General features: G+C 42.6%; 1 protein-coding gene across 6 annotated transcripts in view; it reads right to left on the bottom strand.

The window, feature by feature from the left end:
• SDK1 (sidekick cell adhesion molecule 1) overlaps nucleotides 1–18,054 on the bottom strand; it is a 455,695-nt gene that overhangs the window by 131,344 nt on the left and 306,297 nt on the right. For all 6 annotated transcript variants that reach the window (XM_042438052.1, XM_042438056.1, XM_042438054.1 and 3 more), the window contains 4 exons: nucleotides 17,872–17,987; nucleotides 13,606–13,798; nucleotides 4,651–4,749; nucleotides 168–359 (listed from right to left, as the gene is read on the bottom strand). In XM_042438052.1, the coding sequence (XP_042293986.1) occupies nucleotides 168–359; nucleotides 4,651–4,749; nucleotides 13,606–13,798; nucleotides 17,872–17,987 (600 nt within the window). The remainder of the gene's footprint in view (nucleotides 1–167; nucleotides 360–4,650; nucleotides 4,750–13,605; nucleotides 13,799–17,871; nucleotides 17,988–18,054) is intronic.

Here is an 18,054-nt window from a genome sequence, read left to right as displayed (position 1 = left end):
ATCCCAACCAAATCCTCCTTGAATTAGTGCAACACAATAGCCAAACCCTTGCATTTCTGTTCCCTGCGTGTAGCAGCTCTTGTGATCCTGAACCATTCCTTGGTCTTAATAAAGAAATGGGCTAATTAGAAATGCTGTGCCAATATTACAAACTCCGTTCTACTCACCCGGGGGGACCCCTGACGAAATCGTGGATGATGTGACTGAACCTGTTCCTTCTGCAGTCGTTGCTGCTACTTCTATCGTGTAGGTGGTAAGCGATGACAGGCCTGTAATTTTGTACTCAAGGGTTGTGTTCGAAAGAGTGCGAGCAAGACGGGATTCATTCCTGCTATACACCTCCCAGGAGATTTGGTAGCCTGGAAGGATAGAAAAGGACAAAGCATTCAAGATGATATTATCAGAGGGGTGTTCTAAGGATGATTCTTGTGCAGGCTCAACATTTCAAATATAACTCACTGTCTTGGATCGAGAGGCTCCTGTATATTACTCTACTCTACTGAATTTATAGAGTTTGTATTTGCAACCCTGCAGTTGCTGTACTATATAGTGTGCTGTCTCTTCAATAGCAACCTCAAGAGTAAAAAAGCCCTCCCAAACCCCTGCCAGTTTCTGGTGGTTCTTCACACATCCAATTCTGCTAAAATGCCCTTGTCTCCAACTTGTTTCCAGGCCAAATTGTCATGTCTTTCAACTCACATCCTGAACAACTCTGCTGTAAATGAAACATCAACACACATGAAGGTCAGGCACACGCTCACTTCTCTCTTTTACCATTTGGCACATGGGAAAAGTGTTCAGTGTTTCTGTCTCACTTTGTTATTCTCTCTAGAAAGAGGGCATGAAAAGTGTCTCAACAACTCTCCATCCTTTTCTATCTTGAGTGGGGAAGCCATTTCAGAAAGGGGTCCTTTGGAACCTGCCACGACAGGTTGCCTTTGAGGTCCTTCTGCAGATCAAATCTCCTTCAGAGCTGGAGAAGGCCCTAAGGACTGGAGAAAGGCTTCTCATTGCAATGGCATTGCAGAGGGCACTTCCAAGAGAAAGCCACATGGCTCCCACTACGCTGCCTTTTTCATGGCAGGCGAAACCGTCCTTCATTGTGCAGTCGAAGGCTATTACAGCCATTATAAATTATTGATTGATTGAAAATGAAAATCAATGAATATTTACATCCCTTCCCCAGTACTCACTACCTGACTACCACTCCTGCAGACAAATGCCTATCTGATGTCCTGAAATACATCATCAATGATCTGAAATAAATTAATGTCTTAAGCATACCAATGACCACGGTGTCAGTGATATAACATGTTTATAAATCAAGCCTGAAGGCTTTGCTCTGAAAAGCAGTATAAATGTTCTTTAAATAAAGAAATAAATGTATGCTATGAGGAGGGGATGCCTACCATTTCCTCTTGTTTTTCTGTTAAATTGTCTATTGTCCAACACAGCAGGCAATAAATCCACCTGCAAATGGTGGGTAAGACTCCAAAGCATAAAGGCTGGAAACATAATAAAGCAAAGATGTGGAACAATAATAAAAAAAGATGCAATGTAATTTTGTTGGGAAATAGTTTAACAAGCCAAGGGAATAAAAAAATATATATCCCTGTGTGCTTAGACCAGAGATACCTCTGGAGTGGGCAAAAGCCACCGTCACCAACAGGAATGGAGGAGAAAACGGACAAATGAGATGGCAATCAACTCAGAGGAACATGCAGAGAATTTAAAAAGTATTGGAGGGGCTTTTTCCCATTCTGTAGAGCTGTCTGCACATAGACTTTTAAGCAAGGTAAATCGTTTTATCTCCCTTTTCAAACCATGTACCGCAAATCCATTGTCCTGATCAGTACAACACCTGACCCTCCACCTCACTTTTCTCTTTCCGACTGCCTGTTAAGCCCTTCATGCCTTTTCTCTTTCTATTCCTATCTGCCTGCCATGAACTTCCCCTGAGCTTCTATAACCTGATTTTCTCAGTGTTGCTTCTGATTTTACTTGTTCTTTTTTCTCTTTCTCTCCTCCGAACCCCCGGCGACATCTTTATTCACTCTGGAGCACATTTGCGAACCTTTCTTGTGAGAGTCTCCAGACATCTGATTGGAAAGAATTTGCTAGATTTCAACTTCCCTGGTGATTAGGATCAGGGCAAGAAAACACAGGCCCTTCTGAAGTGAGGTGCGGGAAAGGGCTGGAGAACTCTGCTCTGAGGAAAGGTGATACCGGTGGAGAGGTGGCTTAGAAAAAGTCAATTTTACAATATGTGTAAAATTATCTACGGTGTGGAGAAGGTGGATAGATTCTCCTTCACTGATAATACTAGAACTTGGGATCATCCAAGGAAGATGTTGAAAAATGCAAGAATCCTGGGCCAATGAGAATCTTTGCAGGTTGTGATTTATTCCCCAAAAGGTTCACATAGGTATGTTTGGGTTTTTTTGCACAGAAAACAGCATTTTCTCCGCAGCAAATATTCTGCTCAGAAACTGTTTTCTGCACAAAAATACTATGTGCGAATTTTGTGCAGAGTAAGTCCTGAACTGCGAATGCTCTTCAAAAACTGCAGTTGTCAAAGGCTTTCTCGCAGCCTTTGAAAACTGCTAAAGATAGTTGCTGCTTCCTTCGAGAATGAAATTAGTGAAGAATTACATCTCTGATCTGAACATCATTTGCTAAGGACCACAAGTAACAGCCATGTCTTGTTCGCACCCATGTCTTGTATGTCTGTTTTCTAGAGGTATCTGCTCAGCTAGAACAGAGAGCTAGACAGGCCAGATGGAACAACGACTATCAAAGCAGTTTCAAACTGCATTATTTCTCCAGTGCAGATGCAGCCCAAGAAAAGCCGTCAGATGAACAACAGAAACATAAAGTTGAAGAGTCCCATAAACTTTTCATGATGTCTGTTCCATCAGACAATGTGATTTTGCTGACTTAACACACAATGAATCCAGCCTCAAGGTGTACTTTTGTAATGCAAAAGGTTCATTGTCTCACTTTGTTGACCCAATGTTACTAAAAAAAAGAACTCGGACTGCAAAAGAAGACTGAAGTACAAAGGAGGAGAGAAGAACCTTGGGACATATGTCAGCTTAAAAAATGGCTTCTATCTTTAAAAGGCACAGACTGTGCCACATGAGTACCCAAAAGAATACAAAAAGGCCGAGAAAAGTCACTTTTATCTGTCTCAAGTTTAAGCCAGGAGAAGTGTCTCTCAAACTCTGGCATTAGCAAACCGCAGTCTAACTGAAACTAATGACCAGAGGAGTTTCAGAAATAATTTTCTGTTGATCTGGAGTAAATTCTGTATGGGAGAGCAGTACATCCAATCACAAACTGTCCGTCTGCATCCAGGCCCTCATAAATCAGAGTTTACCCAGGGATAAAGGAAGATACCGAAATTTACAATGAGAGCAATGGGCAATTTACCAAAGCCCTTTGCGCTTTCTTCTCATTCTGTGCACTAGAATTAAAAACCAAGTCACAGCAAATGACATCCATGCGCAGAAAGTGATGAAGTAGAAGCCTCCTAACCTCTGGTGGATTTCTAAGCAGCATTGTATAAACCACCGAACCATTCGAGGGAAATGAATGATTTTGTCACCTCCCATCTCACAACCTTCAATGAAATGTTTGCTATAACAGGGGGACTTTTTCTTCCTTACCAAGTTTGCCTGGCATGTCTTTACACTTGCATTTCATAAATAAAAAGGTCCTTCTCTCTCTCCTTCTCCAGTTCTTAAATTGTTTGACACTGTTATGGGTCAAAACTATCACCTCGCCCAGCCAAGGCCCAAACCATCACAAGATGGGAGCTGGGTACGTTTAGCCTGGGAAAGAGATGGTTAAAAGGTGATATGATAGTCCTTGTTTAAGCCATGGAAGTTAAAGGGCTGACAAAATGCTTTATTCCGGCAGCAGCTCCCAATGTGATGTTCACAAGAGAAGCACATGCAGCAAAGAAGATGCATGAAACCCTGTGAAAGTCTCAGCTCAGTACCAAACTGACTTCATTTTTTAATCCACGATTATGCCAATGAATGTCTTTACAAATGTTATGCAGACGAATGGCGGGGAAGAACGGTTCAGCATTGCCATTGTCAACAAAAGTACACCATTTTGTTTCTAATACAGTATACCTTGGAGATGTAAATGGTATGTTTAGCTAACCAAATTGCACCCTTTTTTGGATATGAATTTTCACAAGTCATGATGTTCCTATTGCAAATTTAGTACCAGAATTTCTTCATTCTTGTGAGCAACAGCCATCCAATTTTAGAGAGGGAGAAAGAAAGAAAAAAAAAGGGTGTGCTTGGCAAGTGGGGGAGCAGCAACATGGGATTTAACAAGCTCCAAAAGCTGGTGGGGAGTTGATTTCTTCCACAGACCGCTCTTGTCGAGGTCATGATTTTGTACTAGTGGTAATTGGCCCCATAACTCCTCTAACATACCTTTGTTGACTTTTCAGCTCCACAAAAGTAGTAGCAGCCGGGCTCGAATTCTTAGACAGAGGCTCTCGACAAAAGCGGTGCCCGATTGATCACCGCAATGTGATGTGTGTCTCCTCCACTTCAACCTTTCCTATTCTCAGATCCCGCTCTCCATTTTTCGTAACAAGTTTTATAATGGCTACTTGCTGATACTTGCCTGTAATGATGCCATTTTTCTCTACAGGTTCTTGCCAGCTGACCTTGAGCGATGTGTCCAGAATCTCCGTGAAACTCAGATGCCCCACAGCGCCTGGCTCTGGCAATCAGAAAGGGAAATCTGTTAACAGGAGAGGCCCCATTTACTTTGGATAAGGCTCAGGTTGGCATTGTTTGGGCTGAAGGAATAAAACATCCAGCCAGGGCTAGCAGAGAGCACCGCAAGACTGATCAAGCCATTACGGAGAACCATTCCAGCTATCATCCGTAGGAATTATTTTTACCCCATCGTTTTCTCAGCTGTTCACAGAACCAAAGAGATTGGCAGGAAGGGATTTGTGCTGTAATCCAATAGATGTCGATCCGTCAGAAATAAATCCCACAGAGTTCAATGGAATTTAATTCTAGGTAAATGTCTATAGGACTGCACACTATACTAACCCTTTTTAAAGGGGAGTGTGTGTGTCTTATCTCTCAGTATCATCAAACTAGAATAAGTAGTTAGACTGAACCCCAAAAAGCAAGTGCCTGTACTACTACTACTACTACTACTAAATTTATTTCTACCCCGCCTCTCCAATAAGACCGAGGTGGATTACAACAATAAACTCCATACAATACAATAAAATAAATCCAACTATCCCCTCCCTCCTCAAAACAAATCAGCATAAAATTACAGCATAACAATAATTATAATAAAATATATAATTATATATTGCCCTAAGCCTATAGTTTATTCCCTCTTATCTTCTGCAGACGTTGATCAACCAGGTTGGGTATATGAAATGCCAGTGTCACATACATTTTGGGAGGGCTTTTGGCAATTTAGCCAGGGAGCACATGAAGGTCAGCAATATCCACCCAGCTTTCCCTTAGGAAAACCCATTCCCAAAATGCTCTTTTAAAATCCCTGTGACATGGAAACTACTTTCAGTGAATGAGTAGAACTTCTGAAGAAACAGCTTAAGCTGAACTGGTGGTCAAAATGTGCTTTATTCAGTTCTGATCTTCAACGAAGTTGGTTCCGACAGATTTGTGATCCTGCCTGCTCTCCTCTCCTTTAGAAATGCATTGAGAAAAAGCAGCTTTTTGCTCACTTTACATTCCCTGCACTTCTGTTACCTGGATCCCTGCTGGACTGAGCTGCCCTCCTGCTCTTTTGACCCTGACCAGCAATTCTTATTCTGCTTCCTCCTCGTTCTATCCAGTCTCTAATTCCCCTCCAGCAATGAAGAAGAAAGACTGCCAACAGGTCTAGCCAATTTGCATTTCTACACCTGAATGCAGGGGACACCACTGAAGCTAAATTCTCCTGCATCCAGAAACTGCTGCATTATTCCAAGAGAGCACCTGTTTCAAGAAATATGCACTATATCAAGAGAATAGTTAATAAAGAGCTCAATTCCATGCTTCTCAGTTGTCCTATTTAAGTCAACTGGAATATTTGGACAACCTTTTTGATAACCTCAGCCCATGACTGAAATGGTCCAAAATGTTACTTTAGCAGAAGGTCAAAACATGACCCACACATGTGAGTTGTGTGTTTGTATGACACCAGCAATCTGAGGGACCTAGGTCAAGTGGTGTTCCATCCCATGCATGGTTAACCAGAGATGGTCACGGGAGGATCGGTTTCAAGGGGGCTGAGCATTGCCCATGATGTCTCACTGGTTCAACAGGACTTGGTTCACTCAAAACAAAGCATCTTTGACTAAATGGAGCAACACTGTTAAGATGGTATTACATAAACTCCACAGCAGCAAAGTGTGTCCTTCATCAGCCCTATCCATCTTCATGGTGAGAGATGCTGTAACTTGGAGTCCAACAACATCTGGAGGCCTACCCATTGACAACCCTTGACCTAGAGGCTCCTGGTCAGGTTTCCTTATTGGTCTAAACAATGTGATGGTCATGACCTATAAAGCCTTATAAGTCTTAGGTCCAGACTATCTGAAAGACTGTATCTCCCCATATGAATCTGCCAGAATCTACGATGATCAGGGTAAGCTTTCTCTCAGTCCTGCCAACATTGTAGGTTTGCTTGGTGAGGACACAAGAGAGAGCCTTTTCAGCAACCACTCCCATCCTTCTATAGGATGTTCTATCAGTCTTTTGACTCTTCAGCAGCTTAGATCTGGCCACCTTAATGGAAGACCAACGCAGTGGGAAAGATAGGGAAGTGTGGATATCATGTTCCTGCTGGTCTCTCTATGGCTTTCAGGGCCTTTAATTGTGGCATTCCTCTTGGTAAATGTTCTGCAGTGGAAATCTGGGCGCCATGTTGTGGTATAAATGCAGTTAAAAATCCAAAATGAAAGTTGGAGCATGTTGACAAATGTGCGTACCTTAGAATTTGTCTAAATAAACAGTGGGAAAACAGCCATGCAATAAACATTAGAACAGAGATAGAGTATCCTCTCTTAAGATGACGGATGTAATGTGCAATAAAAACCTATAATTCAGCTTTGAGAATGCAAAGTGTACAGTGATATCTATTCTCTCTTCTACTGTGTGGCATGCAGTCATGAACTTTATCAAAGGCTATTATTTTTAAAAAAGATAGAAGAATTTAAAATGCAAGTTTATCATAGGATATTAAGGATTACTTGCACCACGAAGGTGAACAATGAAGACGCATTAAGGATAAAAAATAGGAAGTTAGAATATTTTAGATATATAATAAGAAACAAAAAAAAAACAGGCTGTTGCTGGTGATTCTTCAAGGTAAAGTGAATGGGAAAAGAAGAATAGGAAGATTATCTCCTTTGCTGAAAAACCTTGGAGAATTATTTGGATGCAATGCAATATCATTGTTTTGAGCTCCTGCATTCAAAAGCCGAACAGATGTTGGCATGTCCAACCACTAGAAAGACAAGGAAGATTGTTAAAAATGGCTGTAGTACTTCCATTCGTATCCTGACAGCCAATTCTAAAAGATGTTGCAGGGGCATTACTGCTCAACTCCTATTCATTAATACTGTGAGGCCCAAATACTGTGAAGTCCAAAATGTCCCATTCTGTCCCCATGCTATCCGCTATCTACATGAAACATTTAAACAAGGCCACCAGTTACTTTGAGGCAAAATGCCATATGCATATAGCCTGCAGACATTTTTAAAAGGGAAATTACATTTAAAGGGATCAAAACAGACATTCTTCCTCTGATGTCCTCCTGAAGAAAATATTCAAACTCATACCACATTGGGAACCCTCAATTTCAGAAGCGGGATTGTCCTTAGAACTATAACATGGGAGGAGAGTGTTCAGCCTTCAATCCTATTAAAACGCCTTTTATAAAGCAGAAATCGCCAGCTGCCTCGTTTTTGTCGGAACCTCATCAACACTCCTGAAATTGTTTGATACTGCCAACCTGAAAAGTCAGTGATATTCCCACCATATTCTCATTATTGTGAGGGCAGCCTTGCAAATGTGGAATAGAGCCAGTCTGGTACAGTGGATTGTAATATTGGACTAAGACTCCAGGAGACAAGGATTCAAATCCCCGCTCAGCCATGGAAACCCACTGAGTGACTGTGGGCAAGTCACACTCTCTCAGGCTCAGATGAAAGCAACGGCAAGGAATCTGCAGCAATCTTGCTGGGGAAAGGATTTCCGTATGTCAGAGCTGAAGGGAAGGTGTACAGCAACAACATTTTTTGAAGAGAGGTAATCCATTGCAAGCTCTCCTGACATCTTAAGCCTGGAGATGTAGCTCAACTCTCACCTCTGGATGCCATATCTCAATTGCTGGTACCCTCTCTTTCTATTGTTTCTATCATACCAGCCTCCAGGGTTGAGCAGGGAGAGGAAGGCATATAGGCTGAAGGGGTAAAATGGGCCCAGTGAGGTTCTCCAGAGCATCTGCTGGGTACTACTCCACCCAGCAAGGCAATGGTAGTAGATCCCTTTGGCAATAAGGGAGACAGGCAGTTTGGTTCCTCACTCGCTCCACTATCTCAGTTGTGAGGTTGCTTGTTCAGGAAAGAATCAGCTCTGGGAAAGATGTCCTGAGATTACACACCCATTTAGTTTCAGTATTTACATTTTCCACTTCGTTGTACAGTGCTCCTAGGCACAATAAAGAAAATCACACTTGACCATATGCCAATATCCAGCAGTTTTTGAAATGTCCTGAGCACTGGTGCTTTTCTCACTTTCGCTGGTGCTCTGCAGTGAAAGACCTAGGTCCCCTGCAGCTACTGGGCAGGAGTTGCTCATTCTCTCCTTCTTCAGTTGGCAAAGATTGCTGGAAATATCAAGCAGTTCTTGGGAAGTCAAGCTTACAGCTAGATGAGCTGACTGTGAGCAACAAAGCTTCTCCTTTCCTCTCCAAAATAGACAGGATGATGAGCTCTGAGAGGGTTTTCAGTGCCACTGTCCTCCTTGTAGGAAACAGCAGCTATCTGGCACAGATCGGAGGCTGGCATGGACAACATTCTTGCCCAGCCAGAGTCTTATGGGTTATATAGAAGAACCCTGCATGTACGTGTCTGTATAAGAGGAAGGTAATGTGAAGGAGCACTGAAAAGAGTATGTGAAGGATGCATCTAGCCTAGCCCTAGGGCATGTCTACACAGGCCATTTAGAGCAGTTGTCCCTCCCCATGGTGCCCTGAATTAACAGGGCAAAGCCCACATTTGGTTTTGCACTGTCTTCACAATGTGAAACCAGTTCTGCATTGAATCTGGCCCATCCTTCCCTTAAACCAGATTTCTTCCAGGAAAATCCAGAGCATTCTGGAGCAATACTTGGCAGCTGTGTGCACAAGTATCCCATTGGTACGGGTTGCTCCCGCTGATGTCACAACAAGGTGCCCAGCCATGTGAATGACATTGAGTGCCTCATTTTCAACCTCACCAACAGAACAATTTGCACCAACATTGGTGGTACTGGATGTCACAGTGGGACATATATGTAAACAGCCTCCAGGCATTGGTGGTGGGAACTGGGGCTAGATCGGGGGCCAGAATACTCTGGGAGCAACCTATAGTATTCTGGCCAGTGTAGACTAACCCCGGTTCAATCCACTTGGCAACAGCTTTTGTAGAAGGAAGTAATCAGCCTTTTAAAGGTGAGATATTTTTTGTCTATCGTGTGCAGTACCAACAACTCTGACTGGCCAGAGCTCTCCTAGATTGTGAGCAGAGGTCTTTCCCATCACCTACCCAATCCTTTCTCCTGGCAATACCAGAGACTGACTCTGGGGCCTTCTGTGAATGAACTGCCATTCTGATGTAGTTCTTCCTTATATATGTATTAGTGGCTTGTGGGAAAAGAAATGAGAGTAATCTCTTGACAGCTGCCCTCCCCCTCAAAGGAATAAGGAATAAGCAGCCGGCCGCTGTAAGCAGAGAACAAGTGGCCTAAGGCCATGGGAGATGTATGCACTTAACAAATACCGGATCAATTGTGCTGGTTTAATGTGTGTCAATAGCATTTCGGAAGCCTTACAAAATCAGATTACTTCTGAAGTAAATAATCCAAGCAACAGTCCTCCTTTGCCATTCTGGTTTTAAGTAAACACATTTAAAGTTAAGCAGCTTTGCAGATATCCAGTGGGTTAGACCGCTGTCTGCTAAACACGCAAATGTTCTCGTGGCAGAAAATCTGTCCTTTGAGCACAGAGGTATCACCCTGTTTCTTTCCCAACAAGTCTCTCCCACGGCCAATTTGTCAGCATTTTGAGTCAGGCTTCTTGAACACTGGAGCAGTCTCTAAGATTCGTCTTTGCAGAAGGACTGACTAACAGATGGTGATTCTTGAGTCATAGGGACAGGAAATAACCACATCGAGAAGCTGTTCATATCTCCTGCATTGTCTGGGTTTCTCTCTACAGCAGCAGGGGTGAGATTGCAAATGGAAAGTGGGGAATTGAAGTGAAGAGTACTTGTGTTGCACACCAAAGAAAAATGTTTTTTCCTCTCTCTCCATAGGCTTTGATAAATTAGGGCACGGAAAATGACGGGGAGAAAAATTGGAATGCACAATATTACAAATTGGACATGCTAGGCATGCATTTTTTCTTGTTTATTTTTAAAATAAGATTATTAAATTGCCAAGGAGTGAGCACTTAAAACACCATTTGGAGAGAGATGTTTTTGGAACAGAACTGTGCAGCTCCCTGATTTAATTCCGAGGCCTGGGCTAAGTATTTCAGTCCCAGATGTTTGGAGCAGGTACAGCCAAGTAAACCAAGTGCTTTCCAAATGCACAGGTCCACAAGTTGCACGTTTAGAGGGGAAAGAGTGGTCAGAAAACTATGCTTGTTACTAGTGACCAATTTCTGCTTTTATGGGTTACCAATTCACATGCCCCACAGAACTGAATGAAAGCCATAGAAGGGCAACAATCATGGCACAAGTTCCATTAAGTGTAGCACTAAACTCATCAGATTGAGACAGTGTTGGAAATGATGCGTATCTTTGAGAATAGTGTTCGGCATATTTCAGATGATTCTAGAAGGAGTTTTTGGGTTTTTGTAGTGTAGAAACCCTCTTTCGGTTCCATATGCTCATTGTTAGAGGTGGCAATAGTTTGGGCCATAGTGCCATGAAGGGATAGAAGAACTGGCAGTAACTATTGGATTTAATCCCCTCTCCTAACACCGTTCCCTTTTCGTTGTGTATCATACCTTATTTAGACGAGGACAGGAAACAATTTGTAAAATACTCCAGATAGATAGATAGATAGACAGACTGGCTCTGGAATGGTCTCGCCAAGAGCTCTCACTTACAGTCAAGTCAAACACATTGCCTTTGGTGTGCACAACCCTTTTGATCTGTTATGTTTGACCTCTCTTTCTTTTTAATATACAATAATGCAGCTGTTCTGCTTTTGTTCTTAGGATTGGTATGGTTTGCTGTTAAGTAAGCCTCTCTCCTAATAAGCCAGCCAGTCTCTCTGCCAACTGAAAGGAAAGGATGCTAACTACCCGACTCTAGAAATGAATGAATTACAACCTTCACAGGAGCTTGTACCAAAGAACATCCCCGTGAATTATGCCCACCAAGATTACAAATCTTCTTTCTGTTGACAGGCAGACAGCATGTTTTTTCCTGCCAAAATTTTGTATCCTGCAGTCTTTCTAAAACAAACGTATAAAATAAGATATATGCCTAGTTGACTTGGATGCATGTCATCCTCCCAGGATTTGTCCAGTGGCAAACTGCAAGACTAAGAAAGCAAGGAAATGGTATGAAAACGGCAAAAAACAACCAGACCCACGGCTTAGAAATGCTGAGCTTTAGCAAGGCAACTTCACCACCGTACCTTGAGTATGATCTTGTACTAACTTTATGTGGGGCTGATGTAGGAAATAACATTTTCAAAATTATTTTCCCTGAAGGTTAACTGGATTACACTAAATTACATCCTTACTGGAAATATGTATTCCCTTTCATCAACTGCAGGCCCTAAGGCAAACATCATAATGTCTAAATAGGAGCTGCAGATCGCTGCATAAACAGTACATATATGCTCAAGAACCATGGGCAATAGTATCTTCTGAGCGCATGCTAACCACATGTTTCCATGGATGGGTCTCCCCTCTACATGTTATGGCATCTCACCAGGGAGGCACATGGTGAACAAACACAAAACTTGTTTCTTGCACTGTGCAAAGTAGCTTAGATTTACCAATTAATTAGCCAATTAATTTAGGTAATACAGTAATTTAATAACAGTTGAGTCTTTAGAAGCAATTTAAGGAAGGCAACCACTTACTGTGGCTCAATTATACAAACAACATAATTTCCCCAAGGGAGATGTGGAAATTATTTATAACTATGCACTAAACACCCTTCCAACTGAGAGCAGCTCCCATTGAAAAGGGACATTTTTAGTCTGCAGTGATTCTTTGCATTGGTTAATCGATTGCATGAATGGTTTCGGCCTAATTAGAAAGGCCATGTGGGGCTGCAAAAACTGTGTTCATTTGCAGGTCAAGTCTCTTGTAGCAAACCAGAACAGTTTTGGAGGAGGGCAATAAAAATGGTCAGAAGAAACTCTTCCATGAGGAAAGACTGAAGAAGTTGGATACACTGAGAAAGGGTCTACACTGGCCAGAATACTCCAGGCTCCTCCTTCAGTATTGTGGCTATGAAGCTGTGTTGGGTTCCCCCATTACCTGGGCACCTTGGAGTGATGCCAGGCGACTGCTACACAGTATCCTGATATGCCACCTGTATCCAGCACTGTTGGCATAAATCACTTCTACTGAGGTCAAAAACAAGGTAGTCAGCATTGGTCATCGGCCTTGTTGTAACCTTAGAGGGAGTGACTTACTCAGTATCAGAGATGGCAAAGAGTGGCCAGCACAGAGTGGCGCTATTCAGACAGCCACCTAGTATTGCTCTGTAGTGCTCTGGATCTACTGGTTCTTTAAAATGGGGACTTATTTAAAGCTGGTTATGGGACAGAAGGCCCAGATTTGCTGCAGAACTGCCCTTTCCACATGAAGATAGTCCACAGTTGAATTGGTCCTTTGGCCCTACCTAATCTGGAAAGATTGATGGGACTGTGTGTCTGTGGGAAACCATTGTAAATGGTCCATGTAGACATGACTTGAGTCTGTAGGAGGAGAGAATGGATGGGGGTTGAGAGGTAAATGATAGCCTTCTTCTAACATCTAAAAAGCTGTGAAGTTGAAGGCTTTCGTGGCTGGCATCCTAGTGCTCCAGAGGACAACATCAGACCTAATGATCTCAAGTCACAGAAGAGCAGAGATTTTGGTTGAACATTAGGAGAATCTTCTGATGGGATAAGTTCAATGAAGGGATCAATTATGAAGGAGTAAGGTGAGCTGGTCTCTTTCTCGTTGGCAATGTTCAACCAGAGGTATGTATCACCAATTGCTGGGGATGCTCTGGGGAAGGGGATTGAACTAGTTTGCTTACAATGCTCCCTGCAACACAACATTTAAAAAGATTTATATAGTGATGGGTAACTCTGTACTTACTGTCTTCATGGGTCCTGAGCAGTTGAGGTGGGCTTTGTGGCCCATCCCCTGGAGTGGTGAAGCAGAGGATTGATGTGTAGTAAGTAGTAAATTTCTTCAGATTGGTTATGTAGCCACTATGAACCCCATGAAAATCTGGAGTAATGGTGACTGTGGTCACAGTTTCTGGTGCATCTATTGGCCAGGCCAGGAGCTAAAAAGAGAGCAGAAGAGAAACAAGTTGATTTAAAAGAAGAAACCACTTTAGAGATGGCTCCCATTCACAACCCAATATTCTCAACCGCCAAGGCCTTTCTAGCTCCATTGTAAAAGCTCAAACATAACCATTAACATAATTGTCACCAATATGGTTGTATATACAGATTTAACCTTGTCATTGTGCGGGCTGAAAAGGACTTGCTTATTACATCCAGCTTCAGAGGATTTTAAAAAGCATGTCTCCAAAGTTGCAAGAGTTGTTTTTTTTAAATCTGTGGCAAACACAAAATGCTTAAAGCTAGATTTAACTATTTAAATAACTGTGACACATTTACATAATGTGACAGGATAGGGCATTGCTGACAGAGGAATGAACAATCACAGATCCAGGAGAATAAGAGTCTACATTAGTACAGCAAAATCGGTAAGGCATTAGAGAACAGAAGAGAGAGCAAAAGAAGAGGATGGCACCAGGGGCATTTCTACAAAGATGCAGACCAAACTGGGTGACACCTCAGAGGGGATGTCTGCCTTCAAATGTGGTGTGGAACATTCCCCAAAGCAGGTATGGCATAGTCTGTGTCTAAGTAAACCCAGAGGAGGACTGGCTCTATCTTTAAGCAGAGAAGTGGCCATTTCATAAGATAGGGACAGTGGTGGTTGCATTCCTGGCCATTATTCCCAAGCTCCATGCCCATTCTCCCTCCTTGACCTGGCATCCTAACCAAAGTGGAGCTTTCTTCTAGCTTAGGTTGGTAAGGTATCAGAGACCATTATTGGGGAAAGTCTGACTCATAGCTCAGACCAAGTCCTCTGAGTTGTTCTGCACATTGGTGCTGCCCATTATTATTATTATTATTAACCTTTATTTATGAAGCGCTGTAAATTTACACAGCGCTGTACATACACTCTTTTAGTTAGACGATTCCCTGCCCTCGGGCTTCCAATCTAAAAAGACATGACACAGAAGGAGAAGGGAGTGGTGGAGGGAGAGGGTAAGAGGTCCAGCAGTTCCTCTCTACCTCCAAGGCCTGGACCAAGGCAGATGGACTGGAGGGAGGGCTTGGCTTCATAATGGATGGTTAATCATTTTCCAGGGAAAATACATACTCTCAAGTAGGATAATACATATACAGTACATAGCAATACAGAAAATGGTTCCTGTATTGCTATAATGAAACATTTCTTTGGAGTAGGCAGTGGGTAAATCCAAGGTGGAGCAGTAACCAGATACCAGTGTGGAACTATAGGGCAGTGATGGCGAACCTATGGCACGCGTGCCAGAAGTGGCACCCAGAGCCCTCTCTGTGGGCACACATGCTGTCACCCTCGCACAGAATTTGCCAGAGTTCCTTACTAGGAAGCCAGAGGGACATGGCACTTCGCAATAAATAAGTGGGGTCTGGGTTGCAGTTTGGGCACTCGGTTTGTAAAAGGTTCACCACCAGTGCTATAGGGCATAGCTGTGCATGCCAGGAAACCTGCTCTGAACTATCCAAACAGTTCAAAGTAACCTGTTGCTTGTCAATACTGTCCGGTCGCAAGTGTTGAAGTTAGATACCAGCTGATTGGGTTTGATTCATAGCGCTGTGTGTGTCACGTTGTTCTTTGTCTCAGGTAGAAAAAAGTCTTGGGCTGACCTTATTTAGAGGAAAACCTACTCCAAGTTCCTTGAACCATACTTCTCCAAAAGCATGAACTGACATACTTGGCATGGTCCTAGCTACCTTGAGTTGATGTCAAAGAGCAGGAGGAATGATCCACCATTGCTGAATTCACTAGCCTGGTTACTTTTCACAACCCAAAGCTACTAGAATAGCCAAATGCAATCTCCTTAGCGTGTTTAACTGCTGTTGAATGGTGCCAACTGATCTCAAGAGCAAGTCAAGAAAAGCTAAAGGAGGAAGGGAAGAACGTTTCACCTAAAGCCCAGATAATCTGTTTTGTAATCAACACATTTAAAAAGAAGGCTTTTTTCCCAGAGGGTGTTTTTCATGTACACTGACAATGGTGATTATTTTCCATTAAGCACAAGGAGGCGTTCAGGCTTGCAACCAGAAAAACATTTGACACAAAATGGTGTGTTCTGCCACTAGGCCACAGTAAATCACAAACAGCAAGCCACTAAAGGTTTGACTAGAAAGATCTGCCCCCTTATAGCACTGTTGTTGCGCTTTCAAGCGTTCCAAAACACTTCTCATTCATTACCACAATAGTGGGCAGAGAACCACAAAACTAAAACGAGCCAAAATGAGAAAAGAGTGGCCAGCAAATTACAAATGATGTGCTGATTGGAGAAGCGAAGGTCTGGCTGGAAGGAGAGGATGGGAAAAAATCAGGGATAAAACCATGGTGGACTATAGGAGACTCTCATAGACTGGCAAACCCCAAGAGGTCCGTACCATCCAGGTGTTCCTTACAGTTCAAGACCTTCCAGCTCCATTTGTACATTTTAAAAAAAACACCTTAATGTGTACTTTATGAATTGTAAAGGATGTTAATATTGCATCCCTCCCCGTTTTCAAAAATGTCCATCTCTCCTCCCAAACTGGAAAAATGTTTTCCCCCCATTGCTTCTAATTTTGATCTCAGCTTGGAGACATTAACATACTCCGTTATGCTAATATCTTCAAACTCTTGCATATGTTGGGGGAAGGAATAATGGGGCACTCATGGACAGATTTCATGCATGTTAAGCACTATGGACCAGCTTATCACATCCATAGAAAAGCATGGAACCCATCACCATGCTCTCTTAGGTGACAGCTTCTAAATTTCATACTTCAACCCACTGTGCCCATGCTCCAGATAACCAGAACTGACTTCTTAGCAGCACAAGAGAAAGCTGTTTCCTCCCGCAACACACAAACACACAAACTTTCTTCCTCGCTCACATCAAGCTTCAAAGATTCACTGGAATTCAAGTGAGTTTCAAAAATAGAAGAAACATTCATAACGGCATACAGAGAGCCTTGCTTCTGTTTTTCTTGTTTCAAATTGTATCTGTGAAACACAATGGGAAGGTCTAAATGTCAACAACTGTTTCCTTGCTTCCCAAGAGTTTCACAGTGAACGGTTCTCTCATCAGAAGCAGCTGAGCGCATTTGCGACGGAAAATATGCAATGGGTGGGACTCACTTGGCAAGCGGAGCACACATTTCTGATTGCCGGTAATTTATAAAGCATTTATTCAAAATTATGTGCTATGAGAATCTGTGATCGAAAGGTCCTTCTCACACTATCCATTTTACAGGGTTTTTGGGGAGGTAGGTGGGAAATCTGTAAGAAAAAGATGAACTGCACAGCTGTTTCAGTCTAAAGGAATAAGAGAAAAATGAAGGGAAAAATGTTGACAGTTAAAGTTGAGATATCACTAACGCTTGACAAGTACGAATCAACCTGTGAAGTACTTTATATACTTTCTAAGGGAAGTGCAACTTAAGCAACAAATGGGCACAAAAACAAGTCCAGAAAATAGCCTAATGGAAATGCTAGGTTTGAACATTTTTTAAAAGAAAGCAAAGCCTGTGACTGATATAACACCACACTGATCTCTCTCCTGAAGCCTTTTACTCAGGTGTGCCTCCCCTTGAGATTGCAGGGCCATTTTGTGCAACTAGCGATTTGCCTATTGCACCATGGAGTAGCAATGAGAGACCTTTGGCCCTATCTACAATAACTCTGAATTATGGCCCTATGAATAGTCATCCATTATTGTTATCATTCTATTGCACTGACCCAACTTTGAAAGACCTCACTTGTTTCTCTGGATCTGAGAGATGGTAGGGAAGCTACCACTCACCACATCCCTAAAACAATTCAAGACAGGACAGTATACACACAAACACACAATCGTGGGGGAGGCAGGAGGACAACTAGCATACATTTGTGACAGCTGCATATAGAGATGTCATGTGGTGCCTCCAAATCATTTATTGCTTCAGGACAGCCTTCCGTAGCCAGTTGGTATTCTGGCTGGAGATGATGGAAGATGCAGTAAAAACAACTGAAGGATAGCAAGAAATGGTTGGACACCAAGTAAATGATTATGAATGCATGCATCCAAACCTTGTATCCCTGATTGATCCCATTGATGAATTGTTGGGGAGGCGGGTTCCACAAGAAGTGGATGGTGGTGGAGTTGACGGCTTCCGCTTGAACGTTTTGTGGCGGTGCGGTGGGGACTGCACAATGCGGTCCAGGAAGGAGACAAGTGGAATTGATTGCAGGCCGTCAGGATGAAATGGAAGA

The sequence above is a fragment of the Sceloporus undulatus genome, chromosome 8 (assembly GCF_019175285.1).
Source record: "Sceloporus undulatus isolate JIND9_A2432 ecotype Alabama chromosome 8, SceUnd_v1.1, whole genome shotgun sequence".
Taxonomy (NCBI): domain Eukaryota; kingdom Metazoa; phylum Chordata; class Lepidosauria; order Squamata; family Phrynosomatidae; genus Sceloporus; species Sceloporus undulatus.
This window is presented reverse-complemented; position numbering and strand designations above follow the sequence as displayed.